General features: G+C 40.7%; 1 protein-coding gene across 1 annotated transcript in view; it reads left to right on the top strand.

Moving 5' to 3' along the window:
- DGKQ (diacylglycerol kinase theta) overlaps positions 1–26,101 on the top strand; it is an 89,831-nt gene that overhangs the window by 52,263 nt on the left and 11,467 nt on the right. The window contains exons 9-20 of the mRNA XM_051643577.1: positions 387–610; positions 1,818–1,908; positions 3,261–3,315; positions 4,498–4,559; positions 4,816–4,966; positions 5,513–5,551; positions 7,145–7,260; positions 14,902–15,053; positions 16,396–16,544; positions 18,093–18,274; positions 19,729–19,829; positions 25,470–25,616. Coding sequence (XP_051499537.1) covers positions 387–610; positions 1,818–1,908; positions 3,261–3,315; positions 4,498–4,559; positions 4,816–4,966; positions 5,513–5,551; positions 7,145–7,260; positions 14,902–15,053; positions 16,396–16,544; positions 18,093–18,274; positions 19,729–19,829; positions 25,470–25,616 — 1,469 coding nt within the window. The remainder of the gene's footprint in view (positions 1–386; positions 611–1,817; positions 1,909–3,260; positions 3,316–4,497; positions 4,560–4,815; positions 4,967–5,512; positions 5,552–7,144; positions 7,261–14,901; positions 15,054–16,395; positions 16,545–18,092; positions 18,275–19,728; positions 19,830–25,469; positions 25,617–26,101) is intronic.

The following is a 26,101-nucleotide window of genomic DNA, read 5'->3' as shown; positions in this document are numbered from 1 at the left end:
GGAAATTGTGGCTGCCCCCTCCCTGGAAGTGTTCCAGGCCAGGTTGGATGGGGCTCTGAGCAACCTCATCTACTGGGTGGTGTCCCTGCCCTTGCAGGGAGTTGGATCTAGATGATCTTTAAGGTCCCTTCCCACCCAAACCATTCTGTGACAAACATACTGTGGACTCTGTTCAAATCCATTGATATTTTTGTATTTTCCACTAAAATTTGTTTTCAGAACTTAGCTCTTGTTTTGGTTTTTGCCATTGCTGTTTATCCACTGTTCTGCACTCAATACATGTGTTAAAGGCTGGTTCCATAAGTGAGGTATTTATAAAAGTCTGTGGCTATGCAGGTGTTAACTGTCTTTTCAAGAAAATGTTAATTTATCTTGCTGTATTGTAGGAGGCTGCTTTGAGGGCATACTACATAAATGATGACCAGCAGGAATATGAGCTTCAGACCTTTACACAGCAGGCACTGCTGTCTGACGATGTTATCAACAGGAACGACGCCGCAGAGAACAGCAACTTGGGCTCAGTATTCCGAGAATCTGTCCCTGAGGCTTGGATCATCAGGGCCAAACCAAAGGACGAGGAGGTGATCAGAATTTATCCTGCATGGCTGAAGTGAGTGTTTTCCTCGTTTATCACAAGAATATACTGCTTGTATATGTGTGTCCTCTGTAGTCCAGCCTGTTTTGTTTCAGAATCATGGAACTGTCAAGAGTTGGAAGGGACCTCTAGAGATCATCCAGTCCAACTCCCCTGCTAAAGCAGGGTCCCCTAGAGCACATTACACAGGACTGCATCGAGGCAGGTCTTTAATATCTCCAGAGAAGGAGACTCCACAACCTCCCTGGGCAAGCCCGTTCCAGTGCTCTGCCACACTCACCAGTAAGAAGTTTTTCCTCGTATTTAAATGGAACTTCCCATGTTCCAACTTGTGCCCATTGCCCCTCCTCCTGTCACTGGGAGCTACTGAGAAAAGTCTGGCTCCATCCTCCTTGCACCCACCCTGTAGATACTTATAGGCATTAATAAGGTCTCTCTTCAGCCTTCTCCAGGCTAAAGAGTTCCAGCTCTCTCAGCCTTTCTTCATAAGATTGAAGTTACACAAGTGTAACAGAGAATGTAGTTTCTTCTGTATTTCAGGATTCTTCTGTTTCTCTTTCTGAATGAGTAATATACATATTATGCATTTCTGTGCCTGGAAACGTGCTTGTGGGTTTCTTTACATGCACAGAACACACTGTGCAACTTATTCAGTTCTATTGTCATGTGTTTGGCCAAGAAGATGCAATTTTTCATTAACTCCCTCTGTAAGCAAATGATGACGTGCAGATGTCCCTTGAAAGCTTGATTTTTTTGGAAGAAATACTAAGTAGGAAGTGTTCAGTTTTAACTTATGTAAGGAGCAAAAAATAAAAAAATGTGTTCCATTTACCACTGAATCAATATACATTTTAAGCATATTTAGCACTGGAAACAAGACTGGCTGGTGACTTATGTATTTCTGTAGAGCGGTGGATAAAATTTAAACATTTCTTCATTTTACTAATACAACTACATTGCCAAATTCTGTTAAAGACTTGCTGGTAATTCTATGTATAGGAATAAATTAATTTGAAGTACTACAACTGTAATGACCAGTTCCTTGAGATTAAAGTCTTGCCTGTCTGTGGGGCTACTACTGCATCTGCTGTGAGCCTCAGTGAATTATGTTCTTCAACTAATACAAATTTCTGCCATAGAAATTTTGTTACTTAGCTAAAAAAGGAACACACAGGATAAGTCAAATTTTTGTCCCGAAGATAAATATTTCTTTTCTCTTTAGGGTGGGAATGGCATATGTTTCTCTACGAGTAAATAAGGATAGCACTACGCAGACTGTGATTAAGGAAGTGCTTCCATTACTTGGAAGGCAGGTAAAGGAAAAATCTTAAGTATGTCTGTATACCACCTTAGTGACCCTGAAGTGGACTGTGTATGTTTTTCTCTTTAGAAAAATTGTTATCAGGTAATTTGTGGTTAATGTGAATGTTGTTAATGTTTGGTAAATTACCTCTTGTGGTTGTTGTGATGCTTAAAACTTTTCTGTACTCTTGATGGTAGTAGATCTGGTCGCTCTGTACTGCAGGTTACCATCAGTACCTTTCTAGGTCAAGCAGATTTACTTGTATGAACACAATGATTCTTGGCAAGCAGAATCTTTTTTTCTGGTTGTTTATGTCTTGAGATATTTAAAATACATTTGTATGTAACCACACTGCTAATCTTACCTTGTTGGGAAACTGACAGTCAGTGTTAGGACAGTCATGCTTCTTTGCACTGTGCTGCCAAGGAAATCGTAGAGTCATAGAATATCTCAAGTTGGAAGGGACACAAAATGATCATCAAATGATCATGATCCAACTCCCTGCTCCTTGGAGGACTACCTAGAACTAAGCTATAGGACTAAGAGCATCATCCACATGCTTCTTGAACCCTGGACCTCTTTCCTGGGAAGTCTGTTCCAGTGACCAACCGCCCTGTCAGTGAAGAAGTTATTTGCCAGTGCTGAAGATCTTCTTCAAGCTGCTCTCATCAAATTTGAGGCAAAGCAAATGTAAACAGTTGAGGTTTTTAATACCCCTGTTTGTGACTTGTGGAGTGAGATCATTTGTCCTCTGAGTATCAAGGCCAAAAATCAAGAAGCTTTCTCAGTCCTGAGGGTTGCAATAATCCTAGTAAATAGTTCAATGCTTAGCTGTGCCAACTTTTCTCCTATGGCTGCAATAGGCTTAGAAAGTCCCTGGCAGCATAGTTTGAAAAAGGGACTGTGGCATGTGTGAAGGAGGTTTCATTCCACCAGTGTCCCTGGAGTGTCGCAAGCGATGGCGACTGGTCAGCCTGCTTGGCCACGCCTGAGTCCTAGGCCATCATTCCCAGCCCTGCAGTCTATCTCTGGAAGGACTGTCTGGAAATATTCTAGTTGAGCTGTTGGTCACCCAAGGGGATAGAGTAGTGCTTTACAGGTGCCCCTTTGCCATGTGACTGTGAAGATGCCAATGTAGTTAAGGGCACAGGAGCCTGACACCACATGTGGGAGGCTGTGTGTGTAAAATGATTGTTTTTTCTGGCTCAAGAGGAGTGGATTAGGGGAAGAACTTTGTGATTGATTTTAAAATGCTTAATTTTCCACACTGTGTGTGCAGAGTGTAACATAACTTTAATGTAAACATCCGTCAAATTTGTATTTCATTCAGGACCTACATTTACATGTTACATCTTTTGGCAGATGGAGAACGTCCAGAGTTTCAGATTGGTGGAAGTGCTTATGGGCAGTAAGCAAGGTAAGTGAAGGAGCATTGGCCAAACACACATCTGTAACTGGTCTTCTCAGCTTTCCTCCCCCGCCCCTTTAACCCACTTACAGCTGATTGATTTTGGTTTTTTTTACAATAAATTCCTTCACAAATTAAACTTCACCATCATGTTGAAACACTTAGAAGTGATGTCGGTTCATTTCAGTCTTGTGTGTCCTGTGGCAATATGGTTCCTTTATCTCTCTTCATCATCGTGTGAAGGTTTATTAGTCTTTTCTGGTGGGTACTGAGATTTTGGCAAAGAGCCCTGTTTTGAGGAACTGCCTTTAACTGATGTAATTTTCTTAACTGCAGTTATTTAGTAAAGAATAATTGTAAACTTCAAAATGGCTTAATTCTCTCCTCTTTTGCCCTGACACTGCCCCAAACTAACAAATTTTAGTCCTGAGATAGTCCAAGAAGTATGTGTATATGTATATTCTGCATGAAATTCAGAAATTTGCAGTACTAGCATTGCTCGAGCAGTCTGTGATGCTGCAGTAGCTGAGCTGGTGGTCTCTAAGTTCACATCCCTTAGTGCTTCATTGTTTGTAAGGCTGCATGGAGAGATAAATAAAGCCACTGAAGTAGTCTGATGGTGCCCAGGCTGCACTCAAGTAAGTAACTTTGTAGTTCAAATACTGGCCTCATACTTTGCTTTCTTTGTGAGCATTATCAGTAAGATGTTTTATGAGGTTATTGTAGCCTAGTGAATATCTTACCTCTGTTGGTTTCAGGTACTCTGTTTTAAAGCATAATTTACAGCCACGCTTCTGCTGGAAGTGATTACTATTGTTTCCATATTTTAATAAAATGCAGAAGTTGGCTATTGTTACACTTGTCAGAGAATGTAGTTTGTTTTCTGTCAAACAGTTAGCTTGTTACCAAAGGACTGCTTGCCTTTTGAGTGGCTTCAAGCTCTTTCTGCCTTTTTTAAAAGGATAGTGAGGTTTTAAGAACTGTGAACAGAATCAGACTGTGCAAAGAACCTATGTTTTTTTCTGCTGTATATTGTGTAGTTCAGGTCTGTGTGGTCCTTTATATTAATGTTCATTGTACACAGAGTTGTGAATTTCCCTAATTTTTGGGGTTTTTTTTGTTTTTGTTTAATTGAGCCTGATAATAATTTACAGTCCTTTCAAACATGATTACTGTTCTTGCTGTCTCTAGTTCAACGCATGGTCTTGGACAATCAGGAACTGATTCTTAACAGACTCAAGGACATAAGAAAGGTAAATCTGAAAAAGAAACATGATCCTTTTTAATAGCAAGTAGGGAGTCCCCTTCCTTACAGGAAAAGCAAGTAATCTGTTACATTCCCCCAGGTTGGCTCACCCATAGAGAAGCTAAGTGCTTGGACTGGTGTTTGTTTCTGTTCGTGTTTTTCTCTAGGCATAGTCACTTGATTGCTAAGTTCAGAACTATTTGGGATTTTGTTTCACAGTATCTGCCAAATGTCTCGTCATTTATTTTTCTTTATTTTGGCAGACTTCAATACGTCAGATGAATCAAACAAGATTTTACATTGTGGAAAACAGTAAATCCATTGTACGAGTAAATTTATTTGTTGGTGGCCTTCCACCTCAGCTTTCCCCTGAAGAATACACAAATATTCTCAAAGATGAATTAGCTATCAAACGTAAGTAAGCAGTTGCTTTTTGACATACATTCGCTTGTACAGAATAAAATGTATTAGCATCTATTGCTCCTCTTTATGATTCTTTTTGTTAATGTTTTGTGACCTTTATTGAAAAATCAAGGTCATGGTTCCATGAGAGATGTGACAGATCATTGTTCACAGAATTATTATTACATTACTTGAGTTACATGTGACCAAACAATTTTTTTTTTTCTGAAAAAGCATAACTTTATAGAAGTGAACCATACATACCTTTCTGTTTCAGGAAATGAGACATTTTCCCCAAAGTTTTTTGTAACTTGAAGAGGAATTAAACTTTAAATGCCAGAAAGAATTCATAGTCACCTTTTATGAAAATCAGTTTAGCTTTTCTAACTTGCAAAGTAAACTAAGGAGAGGGGGAAAATGTTAGCTGGAGATTCTCCCTATATTTGTATAACTTCTAGTGTTTATTTATATTATATTTATGTAACTTTAAAAAATATTTTAAATATTTACTCTAAATGTACCCAAGGTTTTATGTGTTTATATTTTTACCCTTTGCAGCAAATGTAGTATCTGTGAGTCATGTTTATCAAGCACAAGGTAAGCATTACAATTTTTAGTCTTGCAAACAATGTCTATTTTCAAAAATGCAGCCTAATACTAGAGGCTTTCAGCTTGGAGCATGTTAGCCTTCCTGCATAAGCAGAAAACCCTTCAGATAAAATGTAGCAACTTGTTTTTATGAGGAGCAGTGGATTAGTGTCACCTTATTAAAAAAAAATAGGAAGATTGGCTTCGTGCCTTGTGTATCAGAAAGTGGTAATATTTCGTAATAATTACTTTTGAAGTTGCACTTCAGATGAATAGTCCGACACCACCGAACTGTTAAAAACCATTCAAGCACTCCTTGTTTTGATATTAAAGTAGGAAAAATTGGTACTTCTTTTGATCTTTTTGGGATTGTTTCACAGTCACTGTTTCCTAGCACAGTGTGAAGTGGAGGTCCAGAGGCTGGAATTCTGAAGAAAATCAGTGCACTCATCTCTGCATGCATCCTTTGAGCTGTTGCTTTCACTGTACGAGTTCTATTTCAGTGAGGCTGGAGAAGCCGAGAGGCTTCTATGAGCGAGAGCAGCAGTGGCTCCATACAGCTTTAATGCAGTGGTCAGGTGGAGATCTGTGTTTGGTATAACTTAAATTGTACATTTAGGAGTCCATATCTCAGATGTTTTATGTACTTTGACAGAATGAATTTTCACATGACCACTAACTTACTCTTTCTGTAGTATGATTTTGAAGACTGATGTGAGCTTCCTTTACAAGTTTACTGTCTGCACATGGCTAGTTCATAATGACTTTTCATAAGGAGACCCATAAGGTTTTCAGATATGCCTTGTCCTTTTTGTGTTTGTTACTTGAGAATAGCTGACTTTGTGATTGGTTGGATTTGATGATCTTAAAGGTTTTTTCCAACCAGAATGATTCTGTGGTAGTCTTCTCGTATGGCAACTTCATTTAACCAAGTTTTTACCTGCTCATGTTTTTAAGATGTTTCTGTTTGTATGTGGGGTTTATTTTTCTGCATGTTTTTTTCACTTTCTGAATATTTTTATGTTTCTGATAAACTTCCTGACTTGCACTTTTGGTTGCAGCCAAATTGTGTTGCCAGCTTACGTCTCATGTGCTGTCTGTGACATTCTTTGATCATGTCCTGCCCTGTTATCCTCCTGAGTATCTTACTTTAATCTGTCAGAATTTTATTTTCTTTTATTTGTCCCTTTTGTATTCCCTTCTTCCTCTACTTCTCCATAGAGGACCTAAGACAACATAAAGTTCTTAAATTGATTCTCAAAACAAACTCTTGCTTGTAAAAATTCTTCCTGATATTGTCAACTTTTACATTATGAGAACAACCTGTTAGTTATGATAAAGAGGATGGAGATAGGCCATACTTCGGAACCTCAAAACAAAGTATATCAGTTTTGTGCTGCTGTTCTTGTCCTCAGACTGCTTTGTTTTAACAGCAGTCTGGAGTGTGTTTAAGGGTATGAAGGAAGGCTTAAAAAACAAAGCAGTCTAATTCACTGATAACTAGCAACCACAAGTGTCTCACAGTAACTGTTGTGATGTAATGATACTGATTTCCTAATAATAAAAGAAAATATAAGAAGTAATTCTGATGCCTCTTTACAGGTGCTGTTGTACTCGAAATTTCATGCTTTTCTGAAGCTGAAAGAATATATATGCTTGTTAAAGATACAACTGTCAATGACAAGCCTCTGAATGCTGTGGTGCTTCCTGAAGTTATGGTAAGAGATGGGTTTAAATTTAAAATATGTCTATAAAAGAAAAACAACTAATCTTAGACTTTTTTTTTTCTGCTGGAAGTAAGTGGAAATGCATTTTATTCAAAGGAGCCATACAGTGAGTTTCTCTAAGTACTGTGCTGAAAAAAAAAGTATTTGAGAGCATGACTTCAAGTATATTATGTACTTCTTTGGGTTAAGTCACTTGTCCTGTTACTGTCAAGTTGTCAGAAATAATTATGCTACTATACAGCTGTGAAACTTTAGAGCTGTAAAAGGGAGAAAACCTTTTTTCTTTTCTCTTTATTTCTTTCAGTGAGCAAAAAGTTAGGTGATGTTTTAGTTTTAGCTGGCAGGTCTTAAAATGCTTACAACAACTTCGTTTTGGGAACTAAACATGTTTGCTTGCTAACCAGGAGGTAAAGTACTGCTAATCTTCACATTGACATCTTCATTTCCCCGTTCTGTAGCAGCAGGAGTTGGACCTTGTATAAATGCTGCATTGTGGATTTCAGAGGAAAATAGTCTTTCAAAATACTTAGTGCAAGAGTCCTTTCACAAATGCAGGCTTAATTCTGATTTTTTTACTTTTTATGGTTACAGATCACTTTACTATGAATCACTTGGTTTAATACTAGTTTTCATGTTAGCAAAGCAGATTCAGGGTGAAAAGAGGGAAATGGTTTCCCAAGCAAAGTGATTTCTAACCAAAATGATGTAGGTTCTGTCCAAAAGAGTGTAGCTGCTGAGCAGTTGAATATCTTGCAGTTACTGCCACTCTGGAGTTGCATTATGGCAAGTGAAGTGACGTTTTTGGTTTGTTTTCACAGAACTTCACCGAAGTCTGAAAACTTAAAAAGATTAGAGGGAACTGTGAAACAGCTTTAGGTGGGAGGATCTCAAGTTTAATAGCCATAGCTACATACCTACATGCCTGCTTTTCTAATTTAAAGAGTCCTGTGTTTGTCAGAGTTTTCTGATAGCAAAATAATTTTTTCTACTTGAGCAGATACTAGTGTCAGTGCTTACATGAAACAGGCGAGATTAAAAACTATCACCCCTCCAAAAAAGAGTCTTGTTCTGATGCAAATATAGGCATTATGTTTTGTGAGATTCTTAGAAACCAAGGTGCCCCTTGTCCAAACTAGGTTTCAGCATTTCTGTTATCAAAAACAGAAGGTAGCATGAACATGGGACTGCTTTTGGATGCTTGTTTTCAGCGGTTTTAAAGCAGATTTATTATGAGCCCAGATATGATGAACAATGTGTGAAGTTGAACATAGCCCACTTTGTTGATTACATGTGTCTGGTTTTCTGACGCTGGATTAAGTTTGAAGTGAACTTCTTGATGCCAGGAAAACACAGATAATGCTATCTGATGCGAGGTATTTTTTAGGAACTCCAGTCCTGGGGACTGCTAGGGTTGAATTTCTAATATGTAAGAAGGAGAGAGGGTCTGTATATGTGCACATACATTTTGTTTCAGTTTCAGCATGTATTGTTTATATTTTCTCATCTTACTTTAATGAGCAGAGAGTTAAGCTAAATAAATTGTTCATAGGTGCTTTGGTGACTCAGCTTATGCCATTCACTAATTGCCCAGGGTAAACTAGTGTGTGATTGTTGAGCCTTCTTTAGGTAGCTGTTGGACTAGATGGCCTCCTGATGTATTTTACAACCTAGATTATCTTTTTGTCTTATGATACTGTTAGCCTTCATTTTTATTTTATGTATGTGACCATTTAAGTACAACACCAGGAAATACTTGTATGGCAACTGAGCACAGTATTAAATTTATGCTGTGTTTGTAATTTCTGTTGTGGATGAAATAAAAAGAAATTGGGAATTAAGGGCTAATGTGTACTATTAGGAGAAAAACAGGTGATAAAACAATGGCCACAGTGCTTTGGTTAATGGTTTTTCCAAATTGCAACTCAAATTAGAAACAAACAAACAGACAAAACCAATCAACACTTCTTAAAAATCAGTAAAAACAAAGAAATTAATTGGTGGCTAGCAGATAGCTAGTTCTTCATTTTCCCAAGGTGAGTTTCACTTCCCTGTATCTGGTAAGGGTGGAGGCCCAGTTCTATGCTGATGACACTAAACTGGGAGTTGTGGCTGACACACCAGAAGGCTGTGCTGCCATTCAGCAAGACCTAGACAGGCTGGAGAGTCAGACAGGGAGAAACTTGATGAAATTCAGCAAGGGTAAGTGTAGAGTCTTGCATCTGGGGAAGAACAACCCCCAGGTTGGGGGCTGACCTGCTGGAGAGCAGTGTAGGAGAAAGGGACCTGGGGGTCCTGGTGGACAGGAGGATGACCATGAGCCAGCAGTGTGCCCTTGTGGCTAAGAAGGCCAATGGCATCCTGGGGTGTATTAGAAAGGGTGTGGTTAGTAGGTCAAGAGAGGTTCTCCTCCCCCTCTATTCTGCCTTGGTGAGGCCACATCTGGAATATTGTGTCCAGTTCTGGGCCCCTCAGTTCAAGAAGGACAGGGAAGTGCTTGAAAGAGTCCAGTGCAGAGCCACAAGGATGATTAAGGGAGTGGAACATCTCCCTTATGAGGAAAGGCTGAGGGAGCTGGGCCTCTTGAGCTTGGAGGAGACTGAGAGGCAACCTCATTAATGTTTACAAATATTTTAAGGGCAAGTGTCAGAAGGACAGAGCCAGGCTTTTTTCCGTGATGTCCAGTGATAGGACAAGGGGCAGTGGGTACAAACTGGAACATAGGAGGTTCCACGTAAACATCAGAAAAAACTTATTTCCTGTGAGAGTAACAGAGCACTGGAACAGGCTGCCCAGAGAGGCTGTGGAGTCTCCTTCTCTGGAGACATTCAAAACCCACCTGGACACGTTCCTGAGTGAGGTGCTCTGGGTGATCCTGCTTTGGCAGGGGGGTTGGAGTAGATGATCTTTCGAGGTCCCTAAGATTCTGTGATTCTGTGATTCTAGTCTGGCATGGCCAGGTCTGCCAAAAGCAATTAATGCTCTTACCATTACTGAGTATTTTTCCAGAATCAGTTTGCACTAGCTGCTTATTAAAAAGTCAAACAATTAGTGTGATCAGGTATGTTGATCTGTTCTGGTGGTTCCTTATCTTGGGCCTTTAACAATTTAGCTGAATGCTTTTCCATTTCACGTTATTCAAATAAATGGAAATATTCTCTTTGTTGGAATGTAAAAAAAATACAGCCCCTTACAAAGCTGTTCTGCTGCTGTGTGTAGGGACTGCAGGGGCAGTATAGTGCCACTCTTTAGTAACGTGTCAAGGTGAAGGACATTGCAGGGCTGAAGCTTTGAACCGAAAGCTCGTTTACCAGAACACCTTTTGCAGTACTGTCAAAACAGGAAAATGTTGGAGTGTTGTATGAGGCCAATATCAGTACGAAGGTGACAAGATTTTGTGGCTTTATCACTAATACCACTTACCAGTGAAGTGCCCTCTGATATACTGTATTTGGGTTCCTTAAGAATGGTAGAAAAAGATGTGGGAGATTCGCAAGTGGGTGAAACTTAGTATTTCATTCATTCCACTCTTCTTCACAAAAATGAGTCCAACTTAAAAGCATGATAGTTTCATGACCCTCTTAGTGAAAACACCATGAAAGGTTACTTTTCACCTTCTTCGTCTGCTACTGTTCCTCAAAAAGTGAAGAAAAAACTCAGGCTCCTGCTGTGTTGACACAGCTGCTTCTCTGCTTGATTTGAGACACATTGCATATCGTTCCCTATCAGATGCAGTGGCTCTTTTCCGGGCGGGTGGAGGAAGCTTGTGCTTGAGGCATTGTGATTTCATGCACATGGGAGCCTACTTGCAAATGTTGAATTTTGTCACTTGGAGATTTCTGCAGTTCCTGGGGACAGCCCACCACTTTGGAATAGGTGCTGTGGTTGTTGTGCTGGCCCAGAACTTCTCGTTCTGCTTTGTCCTGAGCTGTTATTCCATTGTAAACTAAACAGAAAGGAGATTAGCTTGGATAGTATCTGGCCCCAGCCTGAAGCCAGGTTGTGCTAATCCTGATGAATCAAGACATTCACAGTGACTGTCAGAGTGTCTGAATCACATGGCCAGCTTCAGCTGTCTCTAAGAAACAAGCAATAAATTCCTTCTGGAATGCTAGCCAACACAAAACCCCTCTGTAGCTTTCACTCCTCAAGCAGAGACTGAGCCAGGACTAAAGGGGGAAGGGAGTCCTCAGGCTGTGGGTCACACGTCCCCTTCTGCCTAGTGACAAACTCAGTCATACATCCCCACTGGGCCTTTATTAAGGGATTAAAAAAAAAAATCTGCAGTGTATGAGTGCTGCCCTTGTGTTGGTCTGTAATTGTAATGGGGCACGTGCTTTTCAGAAAGCCAGGCAGCAGCCCTGCTCTGCTGTACAAACTGTCATAGGGCGTTTAATCCCGACTGAAAAAATAAGTGTTTTTCTTGATTTTCTCTAGGGATTTAGAGTTGTTTCTTGTTCCCTTAAGTTTGATTAAGAGAGATGACAGGAAGCAAGTTAACTGTGAGGCTAAGAACTTTCCAGAATATTTGTTTTATTCTGCACTGCTAAGTAGGTCTAGTTAGGGTTTTAGATTAGAAGATACTTGAACAAAGATGGGTTTGAGTGGTAGGACTTCTTAGTTTACACTACATGCAGATATTTTGTTAGCTTCAGGCATTTCCACAGCTGCTTGTGAGTTTCACTTCTTTTTTCTTTTTTTTCTTTTTTTTCTTTTTTTTTTTTTTACAATATTGACATTAGACAATTAGGAAATTTAGATGGCAGTTTTGTAGAAACAATAAATAAATACACCAGTATATATATATTTACTCGGGTAGGATCTCGGACAACTTTCCAAAACACAGCTGTGCTTTTGAGTACCTTGGAGCTTACCATGTCTCAAAAATCAGAGTGATTCCCTGAAGTCCCTTGTGAATTATTTTAGTTACTTGGTTCTAAACCCACTACATTAGAACTTGCTTGTAAAAGCAAAGAAATATGAAACGTGTTCAACATGTTTCTTCTAAATGTCTTAAACTGATATTTTTGGATACTGATTTCCTGGAGAAGGTAATAAAAAGTTCTTGCCCACATTCAATTGTTTGACTTGAATATCGGGCTGGTTTATTTTCTCATTCTTTTTTGAAAAAGTTTTTGTTACTTTGAGATGCAGAACTGAATATTTTTTTCTCTCTTTTATCCCCTTGCCCCTGCCTCCCTCCCCCTTTTTTTTTTTAAATCCCACAAGTTTTCACATATTGGACCAAGCCCAAGGTCTCAAACAGCCTGTATTGTTCAGAAAGTTTAAATGACTGGAGATGAAGTTCAGGTAATAAAAAAGCTTTGAGAAAGGGAACGGGTGGTGATCAGTTGGGAAGGCAGGGCAAGGTAGAAGCTGTAAGGAGTGCAGGAAGGAAATGGCATTTTCTTACAGAGGTGCTCTGCCTGTCATTGCTTGTGGGATTTTTAAAGGATCATTCATAGTGGGATGTGGCAGGTGATGGTGCAGGAACTGATGGAATAACAAGACGGGCTTTACTTACTACTTTTTATTAATGCCTTTGATGGCTTAAGGGGAAGAAATCCACTTCTTTCATTGGGATGTGTGGATCCTTGAGCTGTTGACCTTATAACTCAAGAAGTCCTTCCTTTCTGTGACAGTGGCATGCATTGTTTTCCTTAGACTTCCTTTGCTGGCTACAAACATCCTTTCTGTGTGCTTAACAGAAATAAGTATATGACCCTTGTGTGATGGCATGCTTTGAATAATTGCATCCCCTTTTCCAAAAAAGTCTGCTTAATATGGAGTTGAGAGGTGTTTTGACCTGGCAGTCTCATAGTCCAGCGTGAAGGAGGCTCCAGTGGAGAAGGCTGTGTGCACAGCTTTGCAGCCTCTGCCTCACCAACCTGTGTGTTTTGCCAGCAGTGAAGCCTTTCCAGTAAAACAAAATTTTGAGACCCTTTAGGCTCTTTGTTAGCCAAAATAGCCCTTGTTTGGCTAATTATTTTGGAGAAAAAATGTATTTTCAAACTGAATGTGTCTGGTAGAATGTGAAGGATGAGGAAGGAAGGGGCAAGAGGAGAAGTATGTGTCTGCTCCACCAGCCTTGTTGCCTGCTTTTAGAGTTCCTCTTCCCCGGTGAGTTTTCTGTTTGTGCCTGCAAGTCATGTGGGGTGGCAGAAGCATTTTGGATGCAGGCAGTGACACACAGGATAAAGATTTTTATCTGTTTGTGGGTATCATGACTCATCTGTCAGAATGTGACTTGCTGAACATTAGCACCCAGCTCTTTCAGGAAAGCAAAATTAGAGTAAATCTCTCAAATACTGGGAAGCCCCAAACAATTGTATGTTTTTTGGTGTCAAAATCAGCTCACAGGTGAACAATGGTCTGGGGTATCTCAACACCAGACTCCACTTTGCTTCCCCACAAAGTCACTCATCAGTTTGCCCCAATTACTCTGTTCTTTACTGTAGGCAATGATCTGTGGTGGTGGCTCATGGACAGCAGCCAGCAGGCTCTTGTGTGCTCTCTCCTCCCCTCTCGCTGTTGATATCTCCTGGCATGTTTGCATGCTGCAGTCATGCTGCTGCCTTGCCACCCCCTCAATCATTCTTGTCTAAATTGACTTATATTTAGCACTGTTGTTCCGTTCCCTGAATCCATCCTGCCAGCTGCCTGACAAATTGCTGTTCCCTGAATGCTGTCCAATTTGTAAATACAAACTACCACAACTTAAGGACTGTGGCATACGTTTTTGTTCTGAAGTGTGCTCATTGAAATGCCTGAGGGACTTTCCTGGCACATACCTGCCCCACAGCCCTGAGTCAGGACTAGTGAGAGTTGGTGTTTGCTGATCTTTCTAGAACCATTTACAAGTAGATTTACAGAATGATTTATGGGCTGGTGAGCTGAAGACCAGCCTCAAGAGGGTGCTTCTGGTGGCCTCCAGTCAGGCTGAAGGCACCATACCCACGAAATCTGTGAAGTACCCAAGGAACTCCCTCCTCTTCCATTTGCAGGGGCTTCCTTTGGAGTGTTATTCTTTGAGACCCCTTTCAGCAGCAGCTTCAGTGAAGTGATGAGGATCATAAGATACTGGCACCAAATCCACCAGATAAAAAATTTTGAATACATACTTTTAAAAGAAACTTTAAGTTTCTTAATATGTAGAGAGGTGCATGGCAATGTCTGCCTTGAACACCCTCTTTTTGAAAGGTTTTGTCCCTGTAAATTAACGAGTATTCTAAAACCTAAGAGAAATGTTTCAGTCATTTTTTGGAGAAGCTCTTTCTTTGCAAGGAAGGTGTTTGAATTATATATGACACTGGAAGATACCTTATCCATCACACTATTCTTTGACATAAACTGTTTATGGAAAATGTGTAGGAAGGACTAATTACAGTGCCTTTGTTTTTTTTTTAACTTAGGCTCAACTGTGCAGTTGGGGTGGGTTAAGGAATCTTCACTTAACAGAAGAAAAAAGATCAGCAGCTAACCTATCCATTGTCTGGATGTAAAATATTTTTATTTATCAAATCTGTATTTTTTTAATAAGCATCAAGGAAGCATCAGAAAATACTTCTGGGAGGCAGCAGTAATTTTCCTGCCCAGTCATGGTTTTGGCTAATCCTTTTTCTGGTCTTTTTTCAGGCCTCCAAAATAACACAGAACTGCTGCCCACTTCTTGTATTTGTGAATCCAAAAAGTGGTGGTTTAAAAGGTCGGGATCTGCTGTACAGTTTTAGAAAGCTGCTAAACCCACATCAGGTCTTTGAACTTACCAATGGTGGCCCACTGCCTGGGTAGGTCATAATATTTTTAATTTTTTTATATTCATGTTGTTTTGTTATTTCAAAGAATGGACCAGCTTCACTTGTTATGAAGACCTAAATTGATTCTGTTTTGTGTCTGAAGACCGAGGTAATGGATCACTCCTCCTGACTGGCTCTCACTGTAAAAACAGACTTAAAACTTTTGAGGTTCTCTAAAGAAAAGAGACTTGAGTAGTTTTGATATATATGCTTGTTTGAAGTCTAATAGAGTCTAGCTCTGGGAAATCCATATGCACTTTACAGCAAGACTGATTTAATAATTACTAAAAATAAAAACGTTTTATAAATCTAATGGGGATGGAAAGAGAAACGTCATGCTGCCTGATGAGGGCTCGTTTTTGCTTTTATTTCCTTGGATGTTTCATGAGAACTAACAGGAAAGTATAATAAAATTTTCTATCTTGGCCTCAATTGCAGATTTAGCAGGGCCTGCCTGATCACAGCTGCAGCATTTCTAAATACAAGGAACAGAACATAATGTGCTTGTAGGGAGGCAGGAACCGATTACTTGATTTAATCAACACCACTTTGTTACCAGCTTCATAATACAGAAAGTGATGGTTGTGGCCTGCTCAGAGTAGCACTGAGTAGCTTCCTTCAGGACTGCTTTAACAAAGAACTACCATGACAAGCTATTCAAAACAAAAGCTTTTGTGGGAGAAACAGAAGAAAAAGCTGCACAAACTAAAGTTTTTTTGTCAAAATTGTATCATTCTCTTGTCTTTCCAAGGCAGTTCAAGCTCCAGCTTCAGTAATTTGTTAATTTTGTTTTGCCCATGAAATCCTTCTGTAGCTTTTTTTAAAAATGCTTCCACTTGTTCATTGCTCCTTGTGCAATGGAAAATAAAAATTCCTTTGCATGCTTTCTTGGTAAGAAGGGTAAAAAGCCACAGAGGGTCAGAGTGACCAGGGAGATAGTACTATGGAGAAGAAAATGTACTATGAGCCCTATAACTAAGTAAAAAAAGACCCCACCACTAATCAACATCTTCACTGGGATTTAGAGTTATAAATGTTCATGTTGAAATTACAAATAGTTAGATCTCTGTGTCTTTGGTGAAAAAGGAAGTGATTAAGAATTTAACTCTAGCTGTGAATAATCTGAGAAGAATTTGGTTTTCACTCTTTTTAAATAACTTTATCTAAAAGTTCCTATTTTTCCATTCACGTTGTTGAAGTTGATCCTCAAACTGGTAAAGAGAAGGGAAATCCAGTAATAATGTATTACCTTGAGTAGCATATTAAGAGGCCTTACTTTTCCTGCACTGTGTTGTAACACTTCTTCTCCCCTTCGGTTTGTTTCCCACCGGAGGTTTCACACGTTCTCCAAAGTGCCCTCTTTCCGGGTGCTGGTGTGTGGAGGGGACGGCACGGTCGGCTGGGTCCTTGGCGCGCTGGAGGAGATCAGGCACAAGCTGGTGTGCTCCGAGCCCTCGGTTGCCATCTTACCTCTAGGAACAGGTGGGAATCACAGTGAGCACTGTTCCTCCTCCAGAAGGTTTATCTTTAGTTATCCATCTGACAAACAATTCAGTTTTGCAGTAGGAATGACTCGGTTCTGGCCAGTGTTGGAGAGCAAATGCAACATGAGCTTTTCAAGCAAATGTCAGTCATAGGCCTGTGACTAGTGGAGTCCCTCAGGGGTCGGTACTGGGACCGGTGTTGTTCAATATCTTCATCAACGACCTGGATGAGGGCACAGAATGTACCCTCAGCAAGTTTGCTGATGACACCAAGCTGGGAGGAGTGGCTGACACACCAGAAGGCTGTGCTGCCATTCAGAGAGACTTAGACAGGCTGGAGACTTGGGCGGGGAAAAACCTGATGAAGTTTAACAAGAGCAAGTGTAGAGTTTTGCATTTGGGGAAGAAAAACGCCATGCACCAGTACAGGTTGGGGGCTGACCTGCTGGAGAGCAGTGTAGGTGAAAGGGACCTGAGGGTCATGGTAGACAGGAGGATGACCATGAGTCAGCAGTGTGCCCTTGTGGCTAAGAAGGCCAATGGCATCCTGGGGTGCATTAGAAAGGGTGTGGTTAGTAGGTCAAGAGAGGTTCTCCTCCCCCTCTATTCTGCATTGGTGAGGCCACATCTGGAATATTGTGTCCAGTTCTGGGCCCCTCAGTTCAAGAAGGACAGGGAAGTGCTTGAAAGAGTCCAGCGCAGAGCCACAAGGATGATTAAGGGAGTGGAACATCTCCCTTATGAGGAAAGGCTGAGGGAGCTGGGTCTCTTTAGTTTGGAGAAAAGGAGACTGAGGGGGGACCTCATCAATGTTTACAAATATGTAAAGGGTGAGTGTCAAGACGATGGAGTTAAGCTTTTTTCGGTGATGACCAGTGATAGGACAAGGGGTAATGGATACAAATTGGAGCACAGGAGGTTTAAGATGAATATCAGGAAAAATTTTTTTACTGTAAGAGTGACAGAGCACTGGAACAGGCTGCCCAGAGAGGTTGTGGAGTCTCCTTCGCTGGAGACATTCAAAACCCGCCTGGACGCCTTCCTATGTGATGTACTCTAGGTGACCCTGCTCTGGCAGGGGGGTTGGACTAGATGATCTTTCGAGGTCCCTTCCAACCCCTAGGATTCTATGATTCTATGATACTTTCTGAAGGAAAACCAAGCAGCTAGGGTGTTGTTATGGTGTGTCTTGGTTGAGTAGGAGTTGGAGAGGGCAAAATGCTCTCCCCTTGATAACCACAGGTGCATCAGGCCTTGCTGTAAACCAGGTAACTCATCTGCTCCTCAATTTCTCAACTCTGTAACAGGTTTTCCTGTCACGTTTTGTGAAGAAGTTTCAGTGTGTCTATACATGACACTAAGCACACCTGCAACCACAACAAGGCTTAGATGTTTTTTCTGCTTGTCAACTTTTCAGCCCCATCCATGAGTTGTTTGAAGCACTGTAGTGTGATTTGATTTGTAAAACAGGGCTGATGCGCTTTGTGATCCTTTTAGCCAACTTATGAAATGCAGTCATATTTTGGGGTTCTTCACTGTTGCCCAGGAAATGACTTGGGGAGGGTCTTGCGCTGGGGAGCTGGCTACAGCGGGGAGGACCCCTACTCGATTTTGGTTTCCGTGGATGAAGCAGATGATGTTCTCATGGATCGCTGGACTATCCTCTTGGATGCAGAAGAGCCAGCTGAAGGTGCAGAGAATGGAGTTGCAGAACCTGAGCCTCCAAAGGTGAGCTGAGCACTGTTTTGGGTTTGATTCTTAGGAGCTCTTGTTCCAGCAAAAATCACAGAGATAGATATTAATATCATTTACTGTTTTATTGCTCACCTATCTTTGAGCTTGGGCCTTACTGAGCTATTCCTTAGAGGACACAGCCTATGTCTGGACCTTGTGCTTCAGTTTTCGTAGGGCTGGCTGGCTGCAGAGCACAATTCGTAGCTGCTTGGCAAAACAAATCTTGTAGAGGATTAGTGAAAGGATTCAAGTGGCAATGGCACACCTACTTGCTTCAGCTGGAAAGAAATTTATTTGTCAAATAAGAAAAGCTTTATGAAGGAATGCCCAACACTTTGCAGAACACTAGTGAACTGGAGTGTTGACCAAAAAACAAAGGCTCTCCCCCAAAAAAGTACTTCCATCTTTCCTTTAACAGTTAAAAAATTACTATGAGTTGCTAGTAGATATACTAATTAAATCTTTCTATCATCTTACTGCCATTGCATTTCTTTATATGTGGCATCTGCTTTACTTTTTTGGAGTGGAAGTCCCGGTACCTAGATTCATATTACTTATTTCTGCTTGGGAAAATAAAAATGTTGGTTGTAGGTGGTGACTCCACCTCTGTGTGAAACCTGGCTCTCTTTATCTTCAGACAAAACTGAGAAGTTGGACAAGGGGTGGCAAAATAAAAGTATGAAATTGAAATAATGGTAGCAATTGTCTAAGATTTTAGTCTAGTGGCTAGAAAACCCCAGGCTTTATGTGTCAGTTGGAGGATTTAAGTTGCTCAGGCTCCAGCTGTTCTTCAGTTGGTGGAGATGTGTTGTTTTGCCCTGAGTGCCTAAGCTGCTTTTTAAAGGTGAGGGGTGGGAGATTCAAGGACTAGGATAGAAAAGCTGTGGAACGAACTGGCATGCAGAGGAAGAATGAGTTGCACAAATGATTTAAATCTGTAGAAAACTGAGACTGGCATGTAGGGAGCTATTTAGAATGCAGCTGAGTAGGTTCAGTCAAGTTCTTCACTCATCTGGCGTAAGCTGGTCACCTTCTAAAGAAAGGAAGAGCGTCTTCCAGTGGTGTCACGGTAAATCTATGTCTCATGCCAAAAATAATAGTGGCATAGTGTTCAGCAACTTGTATGGTTTGTTGCGTAGAATGACTTCAGGAAGTTGGTTTGGTTTTATTTCTGCATTTGTTTTTATTTCTGCCTTATTGTGCTTGTTACTTGCAATTAAGATGACATTTTTAAGTTTCTGATTATTTGGAAACAATTGCTACACATGTCAACAATCGTCTGTACAGTTTTATTTTTAGCGCAGTGTTTCTGAAAAGTGTTTTCCAGAATTTGTCAAGTTGCAAGTGACTTGGAAAGATCATCTGCAAAGCTTGGTTTTGTTGAAAAACTTTGGAACCTCTTCTTTTATAAACATAAGGAGGAAATAATACAATTTTTTTGTTGCCAGATTGTACAGATGAACAATTACTGTGGTCTTGGCATTGACGCAGAATTGAGCTTGGACTTTCATCATGCTAGAGAAGAAGAACCAGGGAAATTTAATAGCAGGTAATCCTGGGGAAACCAGGGGTGCAGGGCAAACTTAGTGGTATGGCATAACTTCTGACTTACGTTATGATTTGAATGTCTTGAAATGCTAGAGGTGTCCACAAACAGTATTGCTTGAGGCAGACAGAGCTGGCACAGGGAGGAGTTAAGTTAGCCAGGGACACATAGACACAGAATTGAGGTTTGTTTCTGTGTTTTGTTGGGTTTTTTTCCCCCGTTTTACCAAGAGGGAGTATCAAAGCTATTTTTGGAAGACCTGTCATTATTATTCAGTATATTTAGTTGCCTATAGCTGCAGTGTTGAGTTCAGTGAAATTTTGAGGTGGTGGAATTACCTCTTATTCAAAGCCTTGAGCAGGAGGGAGGGCAGTGCTGCCGCATGAGCAATAAACACACTTCAGAACTTCTTTGTACCTTTGCCAGCCTTGTCTACTGCTGTGGTAGCATCTGCATGCTCATAATGAGCATAAAAAAAGACCTCTGTGAGACTGGGTGATTAAAAGGGTTTGGAGATACCTCAGTGCTTCCTGGTATGCAGATCAGTCAATATTAGCACATCCCGTAATCACTGAAATTTATGAGAAAAAGAAATCACTTCCATGTAATTAATCAGTAATTCCTTGTAGAAATTTTCATAGAATCATAGAATCATAGAATCCTAGGGGTTGGAAGGGACCTCGAAAGATCATCTAGTCCAACCCCCACTGCCAGAGCAGGGTCACCTAGAGTACATCACATAGGAATGCATCCAGGTGGGTTTTGAATGTCTCCAGCAAAGGAGACTCCACAACCTCCCTGGGCAGCCTGTTCCAGTGCTCTGTCACTCTTACAGTAAAAAAATTTTTTCTGATATTCACCTTGAACCTCCTATGCTCCAATTTACACCCATTACCCCTTGTCCTATCACTGGTCATCACTGAGAAGAGCCTAACTCCATCTCCCTGACACTCACCCTTTACATATTTGTAAACATTGATGAGGTCACCCCTCAGCCTCCTCTTCTCCAAGCTAAAGAGACCCAGCTCCCTCAACCTTTCCTCATAAGGGAAGGTTTGTTTGCTTTCCCATATGCTTGTGAGTAAAAGTCCTGTAAATTGTCCCTTGGTTGCCAGAGGGAGTTACAGCCAGTTACAACTACGCCGTATTAAAATCCTAACCATTTAAAATATGCTGAGACAGGTTGGGATTGTAATAATGTGTCATCCCACCTATCTTGCTGTGTTCTGTTTCTCATTACAGACATTGCTCATGGTTTGTTGTTTTTTTTTCTTAAAAATGAAATAATGCAGGATATTGTTTGTGGTACATCAGCTGCTACCAGGCAGAGGTTTGCATTTTCAATCCACTGGGTTAAAAACATCATAAGTATTAAAATCAAGCAGTAAGTTTGCATTCACCAGTGTCTGTTACAGTGTATAAAATTGCTCTTGATTTACTTGTGCAATTAATATAATGTAAAAGTTATGTTCATTCTTCCTTTAAAATGTACTATTCTGACTTTGCAAAGCTGCAACACTTTAAAAGCTGTGTCTTTTTATTACCTGTGCAGCAGCTGTCATCACTTGGTGCTGTTCTCGAAGAGCTTTTACATGTGTGTTTGGGCACCATGGAGGTGGGGTGTCCTGGAGGACATGTGGGAAAAGAAGAGATGATTTTTAATTTTTCTAACTCTAAACGGCTGTATATTTCTGTGCTTCAAAATCTGGAAAAGAAACATGAAATAATTAATTGATAATGAGGTACATACAGTGTGGCAGGAGACAAACAGCTTGTGCATGCTGACAGTGCAGGCACGTGATAGTTGCCTTTCACTGCCTGTCACAATGGTTGTTAAAATGACTGGCTTTAGCTTTCTTATGATATGCAAGTGCACACTTGCCAGCAAGATGAGCTTTTTTTAAAAGAAAATATTATTATCCTTTCCAGTAAATTAATTAAGAAGATTGGCTACTTAAAGCCAGATGCAACAGCTCCTGGCATGTGAACTCCTTTTGAGTTTCAGATTGTAGCAAGAGAAACCTGCAGGTAGCCCTTGGATGGCAAATGGGCTGGAGTGCTGCTCTGAATCAAGGCCTTGAGCTGGTAATGTCCTGAGAGCTGTGTGTTCCCTGGCCTCACACTGCAGAGCCTCTCCATGCTCCTTGCCTTCTTCCGGCAGCTCACAGTGCAGGAATTACTTCCCTGTGGGGAATTCTGTGCTGAGCTTGCAGGGCAGGTAGAAGGGAGGTATGTTGTGGCAGCAATAGTTTTTACATTGTTGAGTGAGTTTTTTTCACAGTGTAAAACTTAAGGATCAAGGCATCTGCCTTTATTTCCCCATTCCCAGCAGTCTTCAGTGTTGCCTGTCACAGATGAGACCACATCTTGTTTGTGCCATCCAAAACTGGCAGGAGACTGCTGTGGCAGGCAGTCTCCTGGTTGTAGGATTAAGCAGGGAGAATATTGCGCATAGTTTAATGCAGGTTTATAATTGTTTTACAAAGACACAGAACTCCCTCTTGGTGGGGGGTATGTTTGAAAGGGTTGGTTGGTTGATTTCTTGGTTGTGGGTTTTAAGATGCTACAAAAGCTACTGCCTGACTTTTTTCCATCTTCAGTCCTCTGTATGTGAACCTGGTAAAGTTCTTTCCCAGCCAGTATGTTCACCCCAATAAAAGCACCCAGGCAGATACTAGTTCAGAGCTCTTAGCTTTTGCAGGGGTGGTTTCCCACCCACTGGTGGGGTTTTTGAATTGCAAGTTTAGATGAAAGGTGATTCTTTTGTTTTGCTTAGTGGCTTTCTGTGCTCTGTGCTGCAGCCTGGGAGGTTTGCTTTTGAGAGATGTTGTTTAGTGGTTTACTAGTGCTCATGGGAAGTGGCAGGTCATTTTAAAAGGCTTGGCATATAGATTTCTTACCCATCACCTTGAAGAAAAGAGTTCCCCAAACTTACCCATTTGTGTGTGCAGCAGCTGGCAAGAGCTCTGAAAACTCGGGCTTTCTGTATCCTCTTACTTTATTTCTTCGTGACTCTTGGGGACTGGCCCCTTTGTTTTTTTTCCATGAAAGCTTGGAAAGCAGTTACTGATGGTCACTTTCCTCTGGCCTCCAGAGATGCTTGGGCAACAACCAGAGGTGTACACTAACAGTGTACATTGATGCTATGGTGTCTCCCTGAGTCTATGGAGACTTGTTGATGAGACTTTTCAAACGCAAAAGGTATTTTTGAGTTTGCTCTGTCAAGGATAAATACAGGATTGCAATACCTAAAGAAAACTTGCTTACTTTCATAATACATCAAACTGGTCCCATATACAATCACATTTTAACTTTATCTGTTCTTCAGAGATCTCGAGAGGTCTCTTCTAACCCCAACCATTCTATGACAATTGGCTAAACTGAAGAATCAGTCCAACCTTCCAAATGCCCCTCAGGAAGGGTGTATGTAGCTTTATGGTTGTAGCCAGTGGGGCATTAGGTAGTATATGAATGTTTGTTACAATTCTAGTGCATCTTTTATAGAAAAACAAACCAAGGGGTGATTGCTGAGCTATGTAGGTCAAATCCCCAAGCTCACAGGATCGTAGAATGATTTGGGTTGGAAAGGACCTTAAAGATCATTTAGTTCCAACCCCCCTGTCATGGGCAGAGACACCTCTCACTAGACCAGGTTGCTCCAAGCCCAATCCAACCTGGTCTTGTACACTTTCAAGGATCAGGCATCCACAGCTTCTCTGGGCAGCCTGTTCATCTGCGCAGTTGGATGTTGCTTCCTATCTGTACTCTGGTGAGCCTTCTACATAGTTCTGAGATTACATAACCGCGCAAGTGTTGCAGCCAAGCTGATGTGAGGCCTCACTGGCTCCACGGAGATGGATGGACCTGCATGTAACACTCTGCCCTCCTCTCAGTTACAGCAGTGACTGAAATGTCGGTCTTTCCTAATACAGACCTTTCCTTCAGGAAAAATAAGGTGTTAAGTGACTGCTCCAAGGACATCTTCCTCCTTCCTTACTTGCTAATTAGCTGTGGTGAAACTACTCTCTCCAGAATGTATCTAACAAAGGGTTTGCTTTAGGAGATGCTTGTTCTTTCTACCCAAGTGGGTCAGCTAGTATGTTACTGGCTACTGCTAACAGCAGAGTGACAAATTCCACTGTCGCTGTCTCCCCAAATCCTGTCTTGCACGTAATGTGAAAAGCAGAGTGGTGATGCTCTCTAGCGGTGGATGTGCAAAGATCACCCTTTTAAGCCTGGCTGGCCGTTTTAATAGGGAAATCTTCCAGTCACCTTCAAAACCGTTGGGTAGGCAGTGGTGTGGTGACGTTACAGAAATGAGTTTGTTCGGTCTTATTTGGTCTCAATATCCCAGTAAGATACATAAATGGAATATGTGTGCAAGAATGGAGTTACGGGATTTAATCTCTGAAAGATCTACCCTTTGTGCATCATGAGGTGCTGTATCTAACACATCTGGATCCTGTGAACCTCAGGTTCCATAAGTGTTTCTTAGAAGTCAAATAATAGGACTGTGTCTGCAGTTTATGGCACTGTGTCGTATTCTTTCAGTTTCTGCACACTTGCCTTTTCATGCAACAAAAATTAATCCTTTTTGGGGATATTTAAAGTATTGTGTGTCCTACTGACATTCTGCTGTCTTTCAGTTGTACCCAAGTTAGAGAAAACCTGTCTTAGCACAGACACATCTTACTCTCTTGTCTTTTCTGGAGTGGAAGCATATGTTAAATGGTGTTACATCAGGCACCTTAAATTCCATGCATTTTAAAACTGTTAGCGTGTAGGGGCTTATAATTCCCCATGTAATAATTTAAAGAACTGAACAGTCTCTATCTGAAGAGTTAACTATATAACCCACATGCTAAGTGGCTGCCTTCCCCACTGGAATGTCTACAGCATTTAGACATAATAATACAGAGATTTTAGAGTTGGATTCCAGTGATGCCCATGTGCTTGTAGGGTCAAATAATGAAATCATATGCCTTTGTATTGTAAGATTACCTTGAATCCAAAGCCATGTATCCAAAGGCTTCCATTAGAGAAGAAAATACTGTGTGTGTTTAATGTTTGTTTGTATTATTTTTACATTTCTAGAGATGGCATAAAGTCTTCCTCATCTTCTTTTTCACTCTAAAATTTGAGATGTTAGAGATCTGTCACAGGTTAATGTTAAGTTCTTAATTCTACAGCTGATTTTATTTCAAATGCATTATTGACAAAGCAAAGACTCACAAAGATTTTTGTGCCCTAGTTAGTCTGGCATTGCATGAGAAAACATTTTAAAATGTTTAATGGAAACCTCTAGGTCTTAACTAAAAATATGATTTTCCAGCTCAGAAGTTTACATCTCTAAGAGACACTTCATTCAGGCAACACTTTAAGAAGGGATGATTTTTCTGTAATAAAATCTAACAGATCTCCACATGGCCAGACAGCACAAACCATCCCTTATGTAAAAGATATATAAAGTAGCAGTTTGTTACTTAGGCTTTTTTTTTTTCTCTCTAGCAAAGCTAAAAGAATCTGGAGTGGGTTTTAATTGAAAAACTCTTTAAACATACCTGCTGGAGGACAATAGTCGTATAGTATGAGGAAGAGTGCTGGGCCTTACCTTTCAGTTACATGGTCCTTCTCTGCTTCTAGGTTTCATAACAAAGGAGTTTATGTGAAAGTTGGGCTGCAGAAGATAAGTCATACCAGAAATCTTCATAAAGACATAAAGCTTCAAGTGGACCAGCAAGAGGTGGAGCTACCAAGTATAGAAGGACTCATTTTTATCAATATACCCAGGTAAGAAGGAGTGGAAGGATCCTGTGTGGATGTGTGTCTGGCTGTACATGTGGAAAACCTGCTGGGTATTTGAGCATCACATGTCAAGTGCTTAGTTAAAATGTTAGGTGGTCTAGATTAATAGGTGGCTGTTCGTGGGTATTTTTTATTACTGCCTGACTTACTGGCTTTGCAGCTGTGCCTAAGGAGCTAGCTCTCAATACCCCTTTGGCATTGTTTTTCTTATTCTTTGAAACTCACAATCTCACACCACATAAAGGTGGTAGTATCTTGTATTTTGCTAGTTTGCTATTTCTTCTGTGTCCCAACAGTAATTTGGAATTACTTTCTCACCAAAGGTCTTCGGACTTCTTTTGGAGTGGTTTTCTAGTAAAACATTACTGTTTAGGCATGGTTGTAGACCTGTGACACTTGTCCACTACTGTTCCACCTCCCCCCAGATTGTTTGAGCAGTCCATTGGATTCCAGTGTGACTTGTAGAAGGA

Source organism: Apus apus, chromosome Z (genome assembly GCF_020740795.1).
Source record: "Apus apus isolate bApuApu2 chromosome Z, bApuApu2.pri.cur, whole genome shotgun sequence".
NCBI lineage: Eukaryota > Metazoa > Chordata > Aves > Apodiformes > Apodidae > Apus > Apus apus.
The sequence above is the reverse complement of the archived record's forward strand: the minus strand, read 5'-3'. Positions and strand labels throughout refer to the sequence as shown.